Source organism: Anser anser (genome assembly GCF_964211835.1).
Source record: "Anser anser genome assembly, chromosome: 5".
In the NCBI taxonomy this organism is placed as follows: domain Eukaryota; kingdom Metazoa; phylum Chordata; class Aves; order Anseriformes; family Anatidae; genus Anser; species Anser anser.
This window is the reverse complement of record NC_139725.1, coordinates 3,553,662-3,571,662: the sequence shown is the minus strand read 5'-3', so window position 1 is coordinate 3,571,662 and position 18,001 is coordinate 3,553,662. Positions and strand designations below refer to the sequence as shown.

At 44.7% G+C, this 18,001-nt stretch overlaps 1 protein-coding gene and 1 long non-coding RNA gene across 3 annotated transcripts in view; one reads left to right on the top strand and one right to left on the bottom strand.

Annotated features, from left to right (window-relative positions):
* Positions 1 to 4,057: 4,057 nt before the first annotated feature.
* LOC310900357 lies at positions 4,058 to 8,829 on the top strand. The gene is made up of 2 exons (XR_014585085.1): positions 4,058 to 4,675; positions 5,053 to 8,829. It is a non-coding gene; the product is annotated as an uncharacterized lncRNA (long non-coding RNA).
* A 5,181-nt stretch (positions 8,830 to 14,010) lies between these two features.
* The window catches only part of NRIP3 (nuclear receptor interacting protein 3), a 30,176-nt gene continuing 26,185 nt past the window's right edge, over positions 14,011 to 18,001 (bottom strand). Inside the window, exon 7 of one of the 2 annotated variants that reach the window (XM_083840020.1) lies at positions 14,011 to 16,838. In XM_083840020.1, coding sequence (XP_083696146.1) covers positions 16,823 to 16,838 — 16 coding nt within the window. In that variant the 3' untranslated portion in view covers positions 14,011 to 16,822. The remainder of the gene's footprint in view (positions 16,839 to 18,001) is intronic. The other variant, XM_083840019.1, reaches the window with a different exon arrangement.

The following is an 18,001-nucleotide window of genomic DNA, read 5'->3' as shown; positions in this document are numbered from 1 at the left end:
GTTTGCCATATTGTGCCACTTTTTACCTAAGATGGTATAAATGGGAGGCTGACCATGATGTGCCACGTTTTACCTAAGATGGTGGAGGTGGTGGGAGTTGCCATCTTGTGCCCCTTTTTACCTAAAATGGCAGAGGTGTTGGGAGTTGCCATCTTGTGCCCCTTGTTACCTAAAATGGCGGAGGTGGAGGGGTTGCCCTGATGTGCCGCCTTATACCTAAGATGTTGGCAGTGGAGAGGTTGCCATATTTTGCCCCTTGTTACCTAAGGTGGCAGACGTGGAAGGGTTGCCGTGTTATGCATCTTGTTGCCTAAGATGTTAGAGGTAGAGGGGTTGCCGTTTTGTGCCACGTTTTACCTAAGATGGTGGAGATGGGAGGTGGCCCTGATGTGCTATGTTTTTCCTAAGATGGTGGAAAATGGGGGGGAGGCCCTGAAGTGCCACATTTTACCTAAGATGGTGGAGGTGATGGGAGTTGCCATATTCTGCCCCTTGTTACCTAAAATGGCGGAGGTGGGGGGGTTGCCATGTTGTGTACCTTGTTACCTAAGATGGCGGATGTGGAGGGGTTGCCATGTTGTGACCCATATTACTTAAGATGACAGAGGTCAAAGGGTTGCCATGTTGTGCCACTTTTTACCTAAGATGGTATAAATGGGAGGTGGCCCTAATCTGCAGCTTTTTACCTAAGATGGTGGAGGTGGTGGGAGTTGCGATATTATGCCCCTTGTTATCTAAGATGGTGGAGGTGGGGTGGGGTTTGCCATGTTGTGCACCTTGTTACCTAAAATGGCGGAGGTGGAGGGGCTGCCATGTTGTGCCACATTTAACCTAAGAAGGTGGAGATGGGAGATGGTCCTTATGTGCCACTTTTTACCTAAGATGGTGGAGATGAGTGATTGGCCCAGATGGGCCACGTTTTACCTAAGATGGTGGAGGTGGTGGGAGTTCCCTTATTGTGCCCCTTGTTACCCAAAATGGTGGAGGTGGTGGTTGTTGCCATATTGTGCCCCTTGTTACCTAAGATGGCGGAGGTGGAGGTGTTGCCATATTGTGGTCCTTATAACTCATGATGGTGACGTGGTGGAGTTGCCATATTGTACCTCTTGTTACTTAAGATGGCGGAGGTAGAGGTGTTGCCATATTGTGCCCCTTGTTACACGAAGAACAAAGCACACAACCCTGAGGTCTGCCTGTGACAGCCTTTTGGTGTACCAACCCCAGCTGCACCCAAGATTACCCAGGCTTTTGGAGCATGGAGGGGATTTGTCTCAGTTATTGGTAGGAAACCAAACCCAAACTGTGTGTCATGCAGACGCCTGGGCCTTCCATCCCTTAGGATTTCGAGCAAATCATGATTACGAGCCTAAAATCTAAATACTGTTTACGTATTCTTAACAGGTCAAATGTCATCACCATGTAGAGTTTGACAGCGTGACAACATGCCAGCAATGTGTCAGGATAATCCCCTCCAACAAACACACTGGATGCTTTCCAAAGTGAGGAAACCATTTTGCGTAGGTCAACAGACACAGGCAACATTTTCTATAATGTCTACTGCAGGATTTTTTTTTCTGAATAACTTTCCCCATAGTTTCTGGAGCGGAGAGTGAGGAAACAGATCACTTAGTGACAGAGAACATATGGATCAAGTGTAACATAACTCATACCCGTTATCCTAGCTCCTTCCTCTCTTTAAACATGTAAAGCTTGTATCCACGCATGCCAGTCAGTGACACCGAGAATATTTTCCTTGTTTAAACAGTCTCTGACAAATTGCAAAACTTGCTAAATTGGTTCTGTTAAAGCTAAGCTTAAAAATCAAGCTCATATTACTCGTTCCTATAGAGCACATTATAGGGACACAAAACCACAGAAGTATTAAATTGCATTAAAAGTGATAATAAGTGGCATTCTAAATGAGACATTCAAGTTACAGATAACTATTTTTTTCCATAACTAAACACACAAGAGTAATTTATATGAGTCTTAACTTACTTTATATGTAGATATTCTCTGGGAAAATTTTACTGAAATACAGCAGTGTTCCCTATTTTTCACGTGCTCATGAATTATTTCCATCCAAGATCAGTGTTAACCTTTCTTCAGAAGGGAAATAAATGCTCTTGAGAAGCAGCATTTTCAGCTGTGATCCCTTGAGACATGGAGATGAAGCAATTTTGAAGTTTTCCCTACTTGGGTAGGAAAACTCCAAAAAACACCTGATGCTGCTAGGACTGAATCCAGCTTGCCTCTTGCACAGGAGCCAGTGCTGAGCCATGGAACCCACTCACATTTATTTCAGATTCTTTGGCACATTTCACAGAGGAATAGCAGACCACGTGTTTTAGCTAATTTTCATGTCCCCATCCCCTTGCCTGTGTTTTGTATCTTTCTTACATCCATTTGCTGTCCTAAACTAAGTAGCAATACAGTCCTTTGTGAAAAGTTATTCTATTCTCTCTCTCCTTCCCCAGCCTCCAGTAAGTTGCTGTAATTTCATAGGAACTAAAATAATCTTTTACATATAGTTTACTCCTCAATTGTACTATTATACTTTGTTTTAATACAGTGAAATTGTCTAATGCTAACAGTGCATCAGGCATCTTGGTAAATAAGCTTGAGTTACTATGGAAACACAAAAAAACACCTTTATTTAAAATTCAGATAAAATTGCCCCTCGAGTTGTATAACAAGCATATATCGGATTTCAGCATTAGCCAAACAGTTATTCTTTTTAATGATTGTATCTACAATGAAAGTGGTTTGAAGCATGAAGGTGGCTCTCTGTCTTCTTAACCACCCATGCTCATAGTCCGTGAGTGGCAAATCAACTGCTGAGTTGAAAACCATGCTGAATATTTAGAAAATCATGGATCAAGTTTTAAGCTGATGTAAATAATGTGCAGCTTCAGAGGCATCAATGCATATGGAACACCTCTAACATGCTCAATGATTTCTAACACATAGTCAATAAAAATCCTACTTTTGATGGCTGAAACAGCTTTTGGGACCTTCAAGACCTGTCTGGGAGCTTCCTCAGGCTCTTGGTGCAGCAGGGAGTAAAAAGCTTTTCTTCTAGAAAAGTCTGCGCTTTCCCTAGGAAACAGTAAGCATTGAATTAGTAAGCAAAACTGCTGGACACATTATAAGAAAAAAAGTACTGTAAGTTTTTCTTGTAATATTTAGATTTTTTTTCATTTTTTCTTTAAATTTATTTTTCAGCATACCAGTATCAGAAGCAATGCTGTTAAATCACTGTAAAAGAAAAGTTAGAAATGTAAAGAAAGGGTGATTTCCAGGGGAAAAAAATGATTGCCCTGACAGTAACAGCCCTATTTGCAGCTGCTCTTCAGCTATGTAATCTTCCAGAAGGGATGAGGATAGGTTTCTATCTTCAAGAGAGCTCTCAAATGTTTATCTGTGAAGTCTGAGCTTTATTGGAGTGCAGTCTGCTTCCTGCACTCCTTACTGAGCCCTTACCAGATAAACCCTCTTCAAGTTAATGGATATCAGCTCTCACATCTAATTTTTTTATTTTTTAAAATAAAATGTGCTTTCATAATAAGATCTGTTTTGAGAGTTGCAGCAATGAGCTGGCCTCTTTAAGCTAAACATTACACATCTATTCATACACTATGCTGAATTAGAAGTAGGCTTTTTATAATTTGTAGCATCTGTCATATTTGTCTTCATCATCAAGACTCCACAGCTAGCCCTTACCCCAACAGCTACTGGCACTCCCTTTGATAATTCCAAGGCTCTGCTTCAGAGGTTTTCTCCAGGGACATATCTTTTTTGCTCAGTCATCTTACAGAGATACTTAATACAGAGCTTTGTGTTTCCAGGCAGCGTACGTGCAGAGTGTTTGTCTGCTCTTCCTTTCCCATTGCAGGATCCTTTCCAGACCTGCATCATCCCCATAGCAAACAATACACTAAGCCATGTTTTCACTCCTTACTGTGCTGCACTCATTTACATTCAAATAAGAATATTTTAAAAACTCTTACCTATAAAATAAATTTATACATTAAGAGATAATAAAATTGGTCTCAGCTGTGCCAAGCAATGGGTGCAGTGTTTGTTTCACACTGCAAGTGAATGGACACTTAGTGTCACTGAATGTTGCTAAGGGCAGGTAGAGTAGTCAGTATTTATGTTAATTTTTATCATTTACAGTGTGATTATTACTAATGCAAATTACCATCTTATGTCAGTTCAGCCTGTTAATTTTCAGAACTGGCCTGCTTGCTTTCCTCAGCTAGGAAATCTTTTCAGTATCATCAATTATATAAAAAAATGAATCTGAAGGGATTATGTAAATAAGTAATTGAATCAGCACTGTTGCGATCATTGTCGACATGAGAGCAATGTGACATTCACACAGAAAGAAAAATAAAGTAAATACAGATTTCTTCTATTCCCTATATTCAGTTAAAAAAAAAAAAAAGTCAGTACTTGTTACAGGAGCCTTTACTCAGCAAAGAAGTGTGGGAAGCAATTAATTATAATGTCAGTTGCTCTAGGCTAATGAGAAATTCACCTGTCAGCAGGTTGGTCATCAGCAGCCATTTGAATAAATTCTGTCACTGGTGCTGAGTCTCTTTAAAATACACAGCACAATTTTGTCTCACGTGTTTCTGACTGGGGCCAAAACCTCTGTGACTTTGCTCAGGTTAGCTGATACTCTGGTCTAATGGTCTGTGGTCTCTGCAGAATACAAAGAGAAATCAATGCCATTGGGTAGATGGGGCAGAAGGTTTACAATAAAAGCAAGCTTTCCAAATATAGTTCATCTCAGAGACCCATTATGTTACAGTAATGCAATATAATGGCTGGTGGCTTCCCTTCATAATGGAGGCATTATTTTGCAATCTGCTGGTAGAAGTTATGTAAAACCTTTCACAACATAAATATATGCATATGGAAAGGACAGACTGGGCAAACTGTGTTTTCTTCTGCATTTCTATATTTGAATTGATATTTATGATATGAAGCAAATGGAGGGAAGTGCTGAAAGAGCTCTGCATCTATTTTATCTTTCTGTTTCAGTGAATCCACTTGACTTTTCTGCGGGCTGTAAGAGTTCAAGGTCCTTCTCTATTAATACAAGGTTAGTCTGTGCTCATGCACACAAGAGCATTTTGTTATCAGCAGCTGGTTCCCCGTATCACACACATGGGGAACATGCAGCGTTCTGCATGTAATTTCAGTTAGTGACGTACGTCATGCTCTTACCAATGTATTTACTGGTGCATGGCCCTTCCTTCAGCAAAGGAGAAGTGCTGCAAACACAAGGAATATCAGCTTGTGGGTAAGAAGGGGGCTTCAGCTGCTTAACTGCAGTCTTTGTCCATGACTCAGACTTCAGCCCTTGGAGCATGAAGAAGAGCTTCTGCATTTATTTATTTAATCCAAACTTTCCGAACAGCCTGCACCGCACCCAACATGTTGGGACTTCAGGCAACCTGCATGGGTCATCCATGAGAGAGACAAGGTCAGCACTACTCCATACACTTTGTATTGTTCCCCTCTTCTTCTCCTCAGGAGAGGCATGCAGAAGAGTTTCACCAGAGCTATGTGTTCAGGGAGGCAACCGTGCCCAAAAATGAACCACAGTTTCTTACCCATACAGAGTAATACACTGGGATTACTCTAATGACTCCATGCTATTTTAGATTCAAATGGATCAGCACTAAAAGTGAAGTCACTATGGATCCAGCACATGCTCTTCCCAATGCTGGCCATTTCATTCAAATCTTTGCTGCAGCATGCATGGGAATTCCACAGCCAGTGAGACGTGTATGAAAGGCAACATAAGGCTAAGCTTACAATACAGTTAGAGGCCTTTTTGTGGTAATGTTTATCATGACTTTTCTCAAACTTGTTGCTAAGTAGAGGGGCTTTAATCAATAACCTCAGCAAGTAAACAGGGAACCCTCCATATGTTGGCTCCATTTTCTTCCCTTGCCTGCTATTTTTGGTCACTTTTCCAAAGCGCACACCAAGCAAGCCCTGGATGGATGTGGGCCCCTCATTCACACTTCAGTGTCAATAGGAAATGAGGAACATACACTCAGCATCTTGCTGGCCTGGGCCAGCAGCAGTGCGGTTACACTACAGATGCCTGCTTTAATTAGGAGCTCGTTACTTCGTCTGCAGACCTGGGCAAGTAAAATGAAAGCTTGGAGGCAATGAATTGTGTTTAGCTTTTTTACCTTTTTTTCAGTTAGTATTTTCACCCTTTCTCAGATCTAGTCTGAGAATATTGCATATTATTCTATGTCACTGAACTCTGGTGTAACATTTATATTATCAATTTTTTGTATAACTGCAAGAGCAGGAATCTCTGCATTCTTCTTCAGCCAGGAAACTGTTCTTAACCATTGCTTATCCCTAGCAACTTCGGTATTACACAAGGTATTTCGTATAGGCATAAAGAAATTTCTAATAATTTCATATATGTAGACCTGTACAGGTGAGTGTATGTTTACTGCCATTAACCATTATGAATGCCAAATTAACAGCCTGTTAAAATGTGCACAGACAGTGAAAATCAAGTGAAATCATCCAAGTAAACAAGGACCTCAGTAACTGCTCTTTAACATGACCTTGTTTCAAAGGGTTCTTAGATAAGATTGTGGTTCCACTACATATTTTTAATGTCAGTCCTTTCCCTCTGAGGGCCACGTCTAGGTGCTCGCTCAGTTGGCTTAAAGTCTTCCTTCCTTCAACTCAAAAGGAGCGCCACCATTTTCACACAAATGGAGATTCTGGCCTTTGGATTTCATTCAGATTAAATCTCTACTAGGGAAAACCTAATAGCTGGCCCTCCTAGCCCTGCTGAACAACATCAATTTTGTGCTACCACATTGCCAGAGCTTGTACAGAAGACAAGGGATGCCCTAGTTGCACCGTTCCCATGACAACACTCTGCAAAGCAGCTCCCTACCAGCCTTCCCTGGCTGCTTCATTACATCTGACAGCCGTGCCCAGAGAGTGACTTCCAACCCCTGATAATGCTGCTTCTTCCAATTAACAAAAACTGTTTTACATGGAAAAAAAATCCATCTGAAAGAGTGGTGTTTTGATTGTCAGAATACAAAATCTTAAGCTCCCCACCACCCAAACACTGAGAGAATGGCTGGGTTTAGTTCGGTGTTTTATGCTGTGTGCTGCTACTTTGTAAGGTAATTGGGAATGACTTCTGGTTTTGCTCAAGGGACTGAATTTGTTTTCGTTAGTTCTGGGTACAGTGTGCCTGTTTCTTCATGTATGCTGAAGTGAATTACAAAATAACAGCACTTCAAGTAACTCCTGATTTTGTGTAGTAGGTGGCAGTGACTTGCTGGGACAAATTATAGTGGAGAGGAAGGTCTGGTTTTGTTAGGGGCGAGCATCGTTCCAAAAACTATATGCCTCCTGGCAGTGCTGGGGCGAGGGCCTTTGTAAGTGCAACAGGAGCCCAAAGGGCCAACACAGGTTGGTCAAGCCAGTGGTTCTCTCTCTTGGCTGTACAGAGGAAGGATGGTGGGGAACATACAGATGAGTTCAGGGCATTGAATCTGGGAGGCAGCAGAGAAAAGTGAGCAATTACCTGGTTGCCAGTCCCGTGCAGTACTATAGTGTGTTGGAAGATTATATTATTATTTTTTTTAAGTTTAATAATTTTAATATTTTAAAACAATTTCCTGGTACAGATTTTAAGATCATTTTACTTTTCATATGTAGTCATAGGGCCCTGTGGCTCTGACTGTACCACTCTCTGTTACTCAGTATTTCTTTCCACAAATGCATGCTGTAATCCCAGGAAGGCCAGGAAAGGGAACAGATTGTCTCCACCCAAGGAGTGAGCAATGGGCTGTTATGCCATGCCCGATGTCCTGGAGCAGAGAGTGCCTGTAACAGGGCATTGCAGCTGCATCAGCAAGCCAGACCCTCTGCACGCTGCCTCCCACCACAGTCCTCTGAGCATCCTCCACCTTGCACCTCTCTGTGACCGTCCCCTCCTCAGGTGACTCGAAAGCCTTGCTCAACCCCAGCTGTGGAGCTGGCTTCACCACTTACAGCTCAGCACAAGGTGCTTCCTGCTCTGCATCAGAGGATACTGGAAGGCCCTTAGGTGACAGCACGTAACCTGTCCTGGGCATTTGACTCCACCACCAGCATCGTGCCCTGGGCTGCTGTGACTGAGTAGAGAGAAAGCAGTTTGTGTGTTCTGGGTGCCCAAGCTCAAAGGCTGTCCCTCCTGCCACTTGCTGACGACAACATGCATACTGTGATTCACTACATTACACAGTTTTGTTCAGCCACTAAACCTCTCTGTGAGCTCTGCATTAGCCTGCACATTACCTTTCACTTAATTCAATTACTGGTTAATCTGCTATTCCATTTTATTTGATCTGAGCCTCAAAGGCCAAATCATACGTACAACAAATTATACAAGCTCCATCTTTAAGTTCAACTGCTTCAAGCAGGTACTGAGGAACAATTAGATCACTGTCTGCAGGAGCTGCCACTTAACTAAGAAAAGACAACTCTAAATAAGACAGATGCAGAGAAAGTCCAAAGACTGTTCATGCTGATAATGAAAATTAATCAAACATCATTAGCAGTCTCCAGAGAGCACAGTACATCATGTGCTTCTTGTCTTCCTCTGCCTGATGAGAGCACCCACTTCCGCTAAATCAAGAGCAGAAAGGAGCTTCGTGGCATCAAGAAAAGGATCAAAATTTGGAGCCTTTTCTGGACGGAGTGGTGGGACTTTTTTTTGAAAGTGATTTGGGACAGTCTACAGTTTGGTAGTTTTGAACAGCACCCATGGTCTCTGGGGAAGTCAATAAACACACACAGGAGATTCTGCTAAATACACAGGCTTGGTTTTCTCCCTGTAAAGTGGAAATTACAGAGAGGTAGTTCACTGAGCAAAACTCCTTGGGAGGTTTCTTATATCTGCACCCAAATACAGCTGGGATGCACTTTCTGGAAGGCACCATTTTGCACACAGGAGAGGGCATGGTTGATTGTTGACACCACTCTCGGATTGTTTTTGCATGCAGTTATTTCTTCTCAAGCCTCTTTGTTTCCTTATTTTTGCCCTCATGTTTGCCTTCTTCACTAGCCAAGTTGCCCTAATTTTATCTCATCAGCCTCAAAAGCTGGAGACTGAGTCAGTTGTGTTTATATCATGTTTAATGTACAGGAGCCCTGACAGGAGCTTTTAGGCTTTACAGCAATCAATGGTTTATTTGTTTGTGTGTGTGCATGTACATGTCTTTGGGGTTGGTTTGTTTGCATACCCAATCACCACTTCTGTTTATAGTTCAGTGATGTGCAAGTAGCGGGAAAACACAGAAACCCTGTTAGTTGCAGATGTGTTGTTAAAAATTAAGAAAACCTAAAAGAGTGAAAGAAGTTCAAGACTGTGGACAGCATGTGAAGAATTCGTTGTGCATAACTGCAGCCATGCCATGGTCCCATCTCCTGGTCAGTGCATTGTATCCCTTTGCTCTGTGGCAGACGGAGTCCTAAGCCTTTCTCCTTCAAAGCCATGCACCAAACGCCTGCGCCAGGCCTGTGGGAATAGCCCCTGACTTCAGAGCAGCTGTGACAGAGTGATGTGGCAGTTCATATCACTGTGGATTTGGCTTTAAATTTCCTGTATCTGGCCCGTCTTGCATGAGTTACCTGTGACTCTCAGGAAAACAATAAGACACATTCTCTCCTAAAGCAATAGGATGCATCTGGATCACCTTAACTCAATTCAGGATGGCAGTGAGCGGAAGCACAGGGAGAGCAGCTGATGTAGGCTCAAAGAAATCAGCACACTCTAATACAATTTTTGAATGAAAGCATCCTATTAATCCCTCCTCTGTTCAAGCTATAGGGATTCATTACACTAGTAGTTTCCCCAAGTGGGTTTTATTGACCTGTATTCAGTTGCTCTCTGAATAGGTACAAGTGAACCCCTTTTCCCTTTTTTATGGTAACTACTTAGACAATGCTTGGATTTCCAATAGCACAGGAAGGAAAAGCTGCAAGGTGACCACGCAGAGGCTGTGTGGCAGACCTGTAAGCTCTGCTTCTCTCATTGAGCAGGAGCAGCCCTAACCAAGTCAGTTAATCCGCTTATGGTGGTGCCCTTCCCATGCCGGGTCACGGTCCAGCCTTCTCTGGCACCACACTGACACCTAGATAACATCTTTGGCTTGAGTTGTCAGGATGGTGGCACTTGCACAGGGAGCCCACCACAGGTGTCAGATGCTCTCCTGCCAGGGGACACTCCGCAGGGTGGGAAATGAGCCTGGCAGGAGAGGGGGGAGATTGCAGAGAGGTAAATGTCACCCAAATAACACTGAAGAAAAATAGCCACCCCCTGTCAAACCAAGCTTTGCCTTTCTCTCTTCATCTGCCTGCCCCTGTGGAACGGCATGTGCTGCTCTGCTGCGCAGCCCCACGGCACCCTCATGGCACAGGTGATGAGGGAGCTCCTGCAGCAGGGCACGCAGCTGATGGCCACGTCCTGCCCCATGTCCTTCCCCTAGCCTGTCAGCCATGGCCTGTGCCCACAGCATGCTCAGGCAGCAAATTATTTAGCCAGGCTTTAACCCTGGAGGAGGAAATAAACTCCTTGCCTGCGTGGTGTCCTTCCCCTCATTAGCATGACCTTTCCAGAGCTCCTCTGCACTGAGCAGACAACAGTGTTTCCCCTGGTGAAAGCGGTGCTGGGCAGCAAACTCCTCCTACGAGGCTTTTCCCAGCTGTGAAAACATTGACCTGGGCCACAAAGAGCCCAGTGAGAGGTGTCTCAGCCCTCACAGCTAACCCCTATGCAGAATCTTTGCTTCACTCATTACTTAATTGGAAGGCACTGCACAGGACTCTGGAAAGTGGCTCATGACCGTAATAGCATAGCACACAAAGCAATAGGCGGACAGGGCTGCTATGCAGAAGCTTCCTTGCAACAAAATGTGATCTCACTTGGAACAAATTTATCTAGGGAAATGCTAAACTGTAAATATCAAGCTAATTAGCCCTCATATGTAATTTGTTCTTAAAACTACATGGCCATCTCCTTCTGGAGGAACAAAAATCTCATTTTTGCCTTCTGTAAGCCTGAAAAGTCAATCCTAAATATGTCACTGAAGCCTAAACCAAGAGGCATCATGATGCTTTCAGTCAAGAAGCTCTCTATGAGTAAGGGGTTTAAAAACCACAGATTTATTCTTTAAACGCACTGAACCAGAATGCCAAACAGGGGCACAGTGCACAACAGCCCTACTTTACCAGAGCCACAGTCGCCTGCACCATCAAGACCTGTTTCCCCTGTTGCACCAGCTTTAAGTCATGTTTTGCCCTCTTTAAGGCATTCTCTTTCCCTCTCCACACCTGCACAGAGTAGTTCTCCTGCCATCTCCACACCAACAAAATCCTGGTCATTTCTCCAGTGTCCTGATCCCTGCTGGCCTGAATAAAAGCAGGTCACTAGGCTCAGTGCATTCATGACAGACTTCACTTTGCTCAGGTATTTTGAAACATTTTTTGAAATAGGGAAGATTGATGATTCAATCCCAAATATATATTTTCTTTTCAAATGAATAGCCAGAGCCGGCTGCTGTGGCACAGTTTCTCACATGGAGCCTGCTTGCCCTCGAGCTCTCACGTGTCCCCCATGAGTCAGTGTGTTTTCCAGCTATTGAGTGCCTGGTAACTGCCCTTGCTCCATCTGAGCTGTTTGTGGAGGAACAGAGGACTGGAGTTTATAGTAACACAATTTTTTTCTTTTCTCATTGAGAACATCATTCTCAATATTGCTATTTCACTTCAGCAGTCCATTTCCACGTTGTCTGCATTGCCATTAAGATGCTCTCCAGCTGGCATGGCCTGGGAAATGCAGTGGCCAGTTGCACACCGCGAGTCAGGGGTACCGCCAGTGGCCCCTCGTGCCCGCTGTTTTGGCAGAGCACAGAGGGGTTGCAGCAGCCTGGGTCCAGGTCTCACGCATGGGAATGCGTGAGCAGCAGAGGTGACGTGCAGGGCTGAAAAGGCGATGCAGACGACAGCAGACGACACCTCTGCAGACGACACCTCTTTCTAGGGTGCCTGGGGGGGGGTACATTTAGTGAGTGTGCATCTTCACACCTCTTTCTCTTGTATGAGCCAGGGTGGTTTTCTGGAGAGTTCAGCTGCGTATCCTGGTGGGGGGCTCTCACAAACCCCAGATACCCATCCTGCCACATTAAAAAAAGAAAGAGAGAAAAAGAAGAAAAAAAAAAAAAGAAAACTCAGGAGCATTCCCCGACTGGTTCCCCTGCTGGTGTGACACCCAGTTATTTCTGAACTCATGGTATTTTTAGGTTATTGACTGCTTTCACTCCCACTTTGAGAACGATGAAGTCTCATCCTGGGGAAGTGGCAGCACCACTCTAGTAACAAAATTATTAAATCAATTGCCTTTTCAGCAATACCATCTCTAGTGAAATGTCACTGATACCTACAGTGTTGTCTCTAAGAGGCTTAATTTTTCATCAGCAATGTAGTTATTAACAGAGGAGGAAGGGATCAGCACATGGCAGCACTAGCACCAGGGCTGCACAGCCTGGGGGTTGACTGTGGAAATCAGGAAGCAATACTGCCTGTCAGGAAGCAGGAGCTGGCTTTTGAGGGAAAGGTGCAAAAGCTGTTGAAAAGCCAAACAGTGACACACAAAATATGTCGAGCTAAAGTTAGCCAGAGTCTTTCATACTGGGATTAGAAACCAGTGTATCCCACGTGAGCCCTGGTGTTTCAGGGCCTTTCACCTGATAGAAACCCAGTGCTATCCCTCCATCTTTTAAGCCAGCAGGTGATAAAGAACATAGACCTGAACTGATGCTTGCCCCATAAAACAAACCAAGCAACGTACAGCCCTAAGACGCATGTTTGTGTTGAAATGTCATCTGGTTATTTGCTTCTGAGACACTCGAATCAGCTTTGTTTTCACAACATGTTGAGCATCATATTATCATCAGCAAAACAATAATAGAAAAGCCTATAAAACAGGCCTCCTCAGAGAACTATTAGATAACAGATTACCCTGCAGATAGTTGTAGAGAAACACCCCGGCAGGTTTCGGCTCATCAGCTGTTCTGCTGGCAGAGGCTACAAAAAAAATCTGTTGGTGGAGCTCAGCAGGATATAAAACGCCTGTGAATAATGTTACTGTAGGGCTGGCTCCAGCAGCATCCGCAGCGTTTCCACTGCGATCACAGGACATGCTACAGCAGCATCCCAGGCATTGCTCTCCGTAGTGCTGTGTGGTGCAGCCAGGCCAGAAAGTATTAAACTGGGCGGTGGGCACTGTACCTGCTCTGCACTGACACAGCAAGGAAGGGAGTGCAGGGCGATGGAGTGAGGCGTTTATCCCACCGCCCCTCGCCAGTCTCCCAGGTGCACATGTGGTGCTGACAGCCCTGCACAGACGCGTGCTCCTTCCTACAGCGGCCTTCGGGCTACCACCAGCCTGGGAGATAATGGAGAGAAGCAGAGATTTATCTCCATGTAAAATGTTTAGAAGCATGTAAAATGTTTATCTCCATGTAAAATGTTTAGAAGCATCAGGTGAGCACCAGCATTGTGGAGCCCTTTGGCCAAGGAGCAATTGGCCTTGGACATTTTCCCTTAGACTTTCCCTTGGACATTTTCCCTTAGACTGCTCAGGGAGCAGTCTGCCCCAGGGCTTCTCATAACATCCACTCACAAATGACTTTTCATCTCCTGAGTCCATCTCATTCCAGGCACTGCCCTCTTCTCTGCTCCTGGACCCTCACCAGGAGGCGGCAGGGGAGAGGTTGCCCCACCAGTACTGGGGATGAGCAGGAGCAAGCACCCAGGGAACCTGGCACTCCGAGAAAGGCACCGTGACTTACCTGGTGTCTTTTGCTCTGATCACTTCCGTTTCCTAGTCTCATAAAGTTTAGGCTCATCCATATTCCATTAAACTGGCTTGTACTGCCCCAGTGAGCTAGATAAACATGGCAGAAGCAAACTCATCTTTTCAAAAGGCAAATCTCAAGCAGCACAAGCTGGGTTTCATGCATCCCTTAGGAGGGAGATGCACAGTAATAAAAGGCTGCGATTCCAAATGCTCGCATTTTACCAGGAGCATGCTGCGTGCCATTTAGCCTGCTTACTTAGTGCATCTCAGCTGCCAGTCTCTGTACAGCATGAAATCAATTCCTGACAATCACAAAAGCACCATAGAGCCCCATCAGGGTAAAGATTTAAATAGACTCCTATTCTCAGTAGATAAGTGCACTGAAAACAAATAATTGGCATATCCAGGATACAAGGAAATAAACAGCAATAACAATTAAACTTTATTTAGATTTAATTTGACATTTAGCACAGCAATGAGCACAGAAAGAAGTACCAAAATACCAAACTCATAGCTTATAAAATCATCAAATATATTTCATATTTAGTGAAATCTCTCTACAACACATCAGTGGGACTGCTCTAGGCAGCTCAACCCTGTATGTATATACATATAGCTGTGTTATATAAAATACTATATGTAGAGAAAGCACTGAAACTTAACACCAAAATAGAAAATAGCTCAAAATTCAGATACTCCAGATTTGATAGTAATACTCATTATCGCAGAGAGGTTCAAGCCCACTGCAGGAAATAAAGCTCTAGCTTTGATACCATTGGAGGCATAAGCTGTGTTACTGAGCATGGGTTAAAACTGGTGCACAGGCCGGGCTCCAGACCCTGTCCTTGCTCAGGTACACACTGCAGGAGCTGCTCTCCCACAGCTCACCATTGGCTATTGCAAACCTGGCTGCAGTGGGGTTACCTGCTGGCATCATGAGCCAGCAGTGTGCCCTGGTGGCCAAGAAGGCCAATGGGATCCTGGCGTGCCTAAAAAGAAGCATGGCCAGCAGGTCAAGGGAGCAGATCCTCCCCCTCTACTCTGCCCTGGTCAGGCCTCACCTGGAGTACTGTGTCCAGTTCTGGGCTCCCCGGTACAAAAAACACAGGGAACTCCTGGAAAGAGTCCAGCAGAGGGCCACAAAGATGTTGCGGGGCCGGGAGCATCTTCCCTATGAGGAAAGGCTGAGAGACCTGGGTCTGTTCAGCCTTGAGAAAAGAAGACTGAGAGGGGATCTTATCAATGTTTACAAATATCTTAAGTGTGGGAGACAGAGGGATTTGGCCAACCTCTTTTCAGTGGTTTGTGGGGACAGGACAAGGGGCAATGGCCACAAAATGGAGCACAGGAAGTTCCGCACCAACATGCGAAAGAACTTCTTCACGGTGAGGGTGATGGAGCATTAGGACAGGCTGCCCAGGGAGGTTGTGGGGTCTCCTTCTCTGGAGATATTCAAGGCCTGTCTGGACGCCTACCTGGGCAACCTGCTCTAGGGATCCTGCTTTGGCAGGGGGTTGGACCCGATGATCTCTTGAGGTCCCTTCCAACCCCTACAGTTCTGTGATTCTAAATCAGTGGGTACAGAATATCACAAGGGTATTACTCTGAATTTCAAAGATGCCCCTTCAGCAGATGACTAATTAATTCCAATTAGCTTTTAAAAATCTAGAAAGCTGCTTTTGTACAAGGTCAGGCTCCTCCACGCAGTACTGTACATTTGTTCTGGTCTGCAAGCAAGCAGCATGTGAAGTAGCAACCTTGCTGCTCCAGGATAGCAATGCCAAATGAGGTGCTTATCCCAGTGAAAATTCCGACTTCCCTGAGGGTGGACAAGGTTAATGTTATACTTGAAATCCCCAGTGATTTGTAAATAGATAAAAAAGTTGTGGCATTCCTGACAGCATCATTAAAGTACAACCGGAGTCCAACCCCCACACAGGTACGGAGCCCCGGTGCTGCTGGTGCTTTGGGTTACAAGCTGGACATGCAGGCAGAGCCGAGGGACCAGTCGCGGCAGCAGGGGAAAAGCAAGGGTGCTTTTAGGGCGTGTGATTCTTTATAGAGCAATAAGGCTCTATGTCTGCTCTCATACCCGACAATACAATTGTGCGCTCATTTGTTTCTTTTTGGCATAACACAATGATTAATTTTCCTGCCTATTCCCTCTAGGGAGACAGCCAAGAGCCCTCTGGGGACTTTCCTGGAGAGGGTGAGCCCTGGCACCACTTGCCGGAGGACGCCTCCCACGGCGAGCAGGCGGCTGCGGAGGTCAGCCTGGGAGCCCTTTCAACCGCTGATTCTGTGCTGCCGCCACGCCGCCCAAGGGGGAGCCTAACCCATGAATAATTTTGTAACTGCTCTCTCATCAAGCCAGCAGTTGCGTCCCCAATTACACAGCAACAATACTATGGCTAACAGGATGAACTGTAATTCATAGATGATATTGGTGTTGTTATTTTACTATGAGTAACTTCCTGGTAATGGCCATTTGAATGTGGCAATATCAATTAAGTGAATATAAATGCTTAGCCTCTGGAAAAATCATTAATAAAAATTTCATTCTGATAGCCTCTAATCACAGATAAATACAATTACTCTTATGAGGCCACTATAAAAATTATTTTTCTCAGCAGAAGAAATTCATAAGGTTTCCCAACTGTTTGTAATAAAGACAACACTATATAGAAAAGTCCAGAAAATAAGCACACATTTGTTTCTCAAAACCCATAGATAAACATGACAATATCTCTAAGTTACTGGCTACTGAACAGATTTCATTTAGCTATACTTAAGCTGTAGCCTAGTATAAATGTTTTCAAAGCAGTGCATTGCTGTTTCATCTGGAACAGCTGCACGGAATTTCTTTGATGTCAAGCTCTTGTGTAGGGACAGCATTTCAATTTCTCTTTATGCCTCCAAAGTGCTGAAACAGGAAGGAAAATATATTTAATCAGAATTGTTACATGGAAAAAAAAATAGCTTTGAATGCAGTAGCAAGAAATAATTCATAGCTGCAGTTGCGACAGAGCTACGAGAAGCCTCTCTCATTTGTATTTCAAAGGAGACAGGGAAAACAGCCTGTGTTTCACCCTGCAGCGCCCTGTCCCTATGGTGCTGTGCAGGGCATCGCGTCCCTCCTGTGCTGGAAACAAGCCCTGCAGCAGGAGCACATGCCACAGCCGGCAGGTGTCATGGGCTGCCTGTGCGCTCCCGTCCCCACGGGAGCATGCTGCAGGGTACCTGAGAGGTGCCCAGCCAGCCATCAAGTGCCCACATTTGCGCCCACCCATCGCATGCCTGATGCCTGGGTCACCCAGGACCCCCCCCTTTGCTTAGAGTAGGAGAGGACATCAGCATCTCCAGCCCTGGCAGTGTTTGCTGTCAGGAAATACCAACTTTAATAGCAATCAAGACTGGTACCCTGACTCCCTAACCTGGTGCGCGCGTGCCTAGTGCGCTCGCTCCCCAGATAGTTAAATACAGTTAGCTGAGGAAGATCTGCTGCTTCCCACCTGCTTCTGCCCAGGCCCCTTGAGGGCTTCTGAAATAACTGTGGTTGGTCATGATGGGCACCTAGAGAAGGTACTGCCCAACATCATTTGCCGAAGATGCTTTCTCATGCTGTCAGCAAACATTAGCCCCCAGGACATATCAGGGAGTTATTGCATGCATTAAGGAAGTACCAGAGTGGGCAGCACTGTCTTCCTGCGGGGACATAAAACTGAAGAAGCAACAGCAGCCAGGGTCAAAGCAGGAAGAAGAGGCAACACCGTTATCTCCAGGCAGGATCTCTCTCTCCCGCACTTTGTAAAATAGTCATGTGGATTTGTTTGCCTTGCTTTGCAAATATTTTCCAGAAAAATGTTTGTTTGGGAATGCTCTCAAAAAGCAATGCTCAAGGAGACCTCCTAATGACCTCAGTATATTTTCTGAGCTATTTCCCTAAGCATGATTTTTGCAGACATCCCCCTTACTGTGCAACGTTTACCAGAGAAAAAGCAGAAGCTGAGAAAGGCTTCTGAAAAATCCAGGGGCTCTGCTTCAAAACTCAATGAGTCATCAAAAACAGTTTCTGCTAGTGCTGGT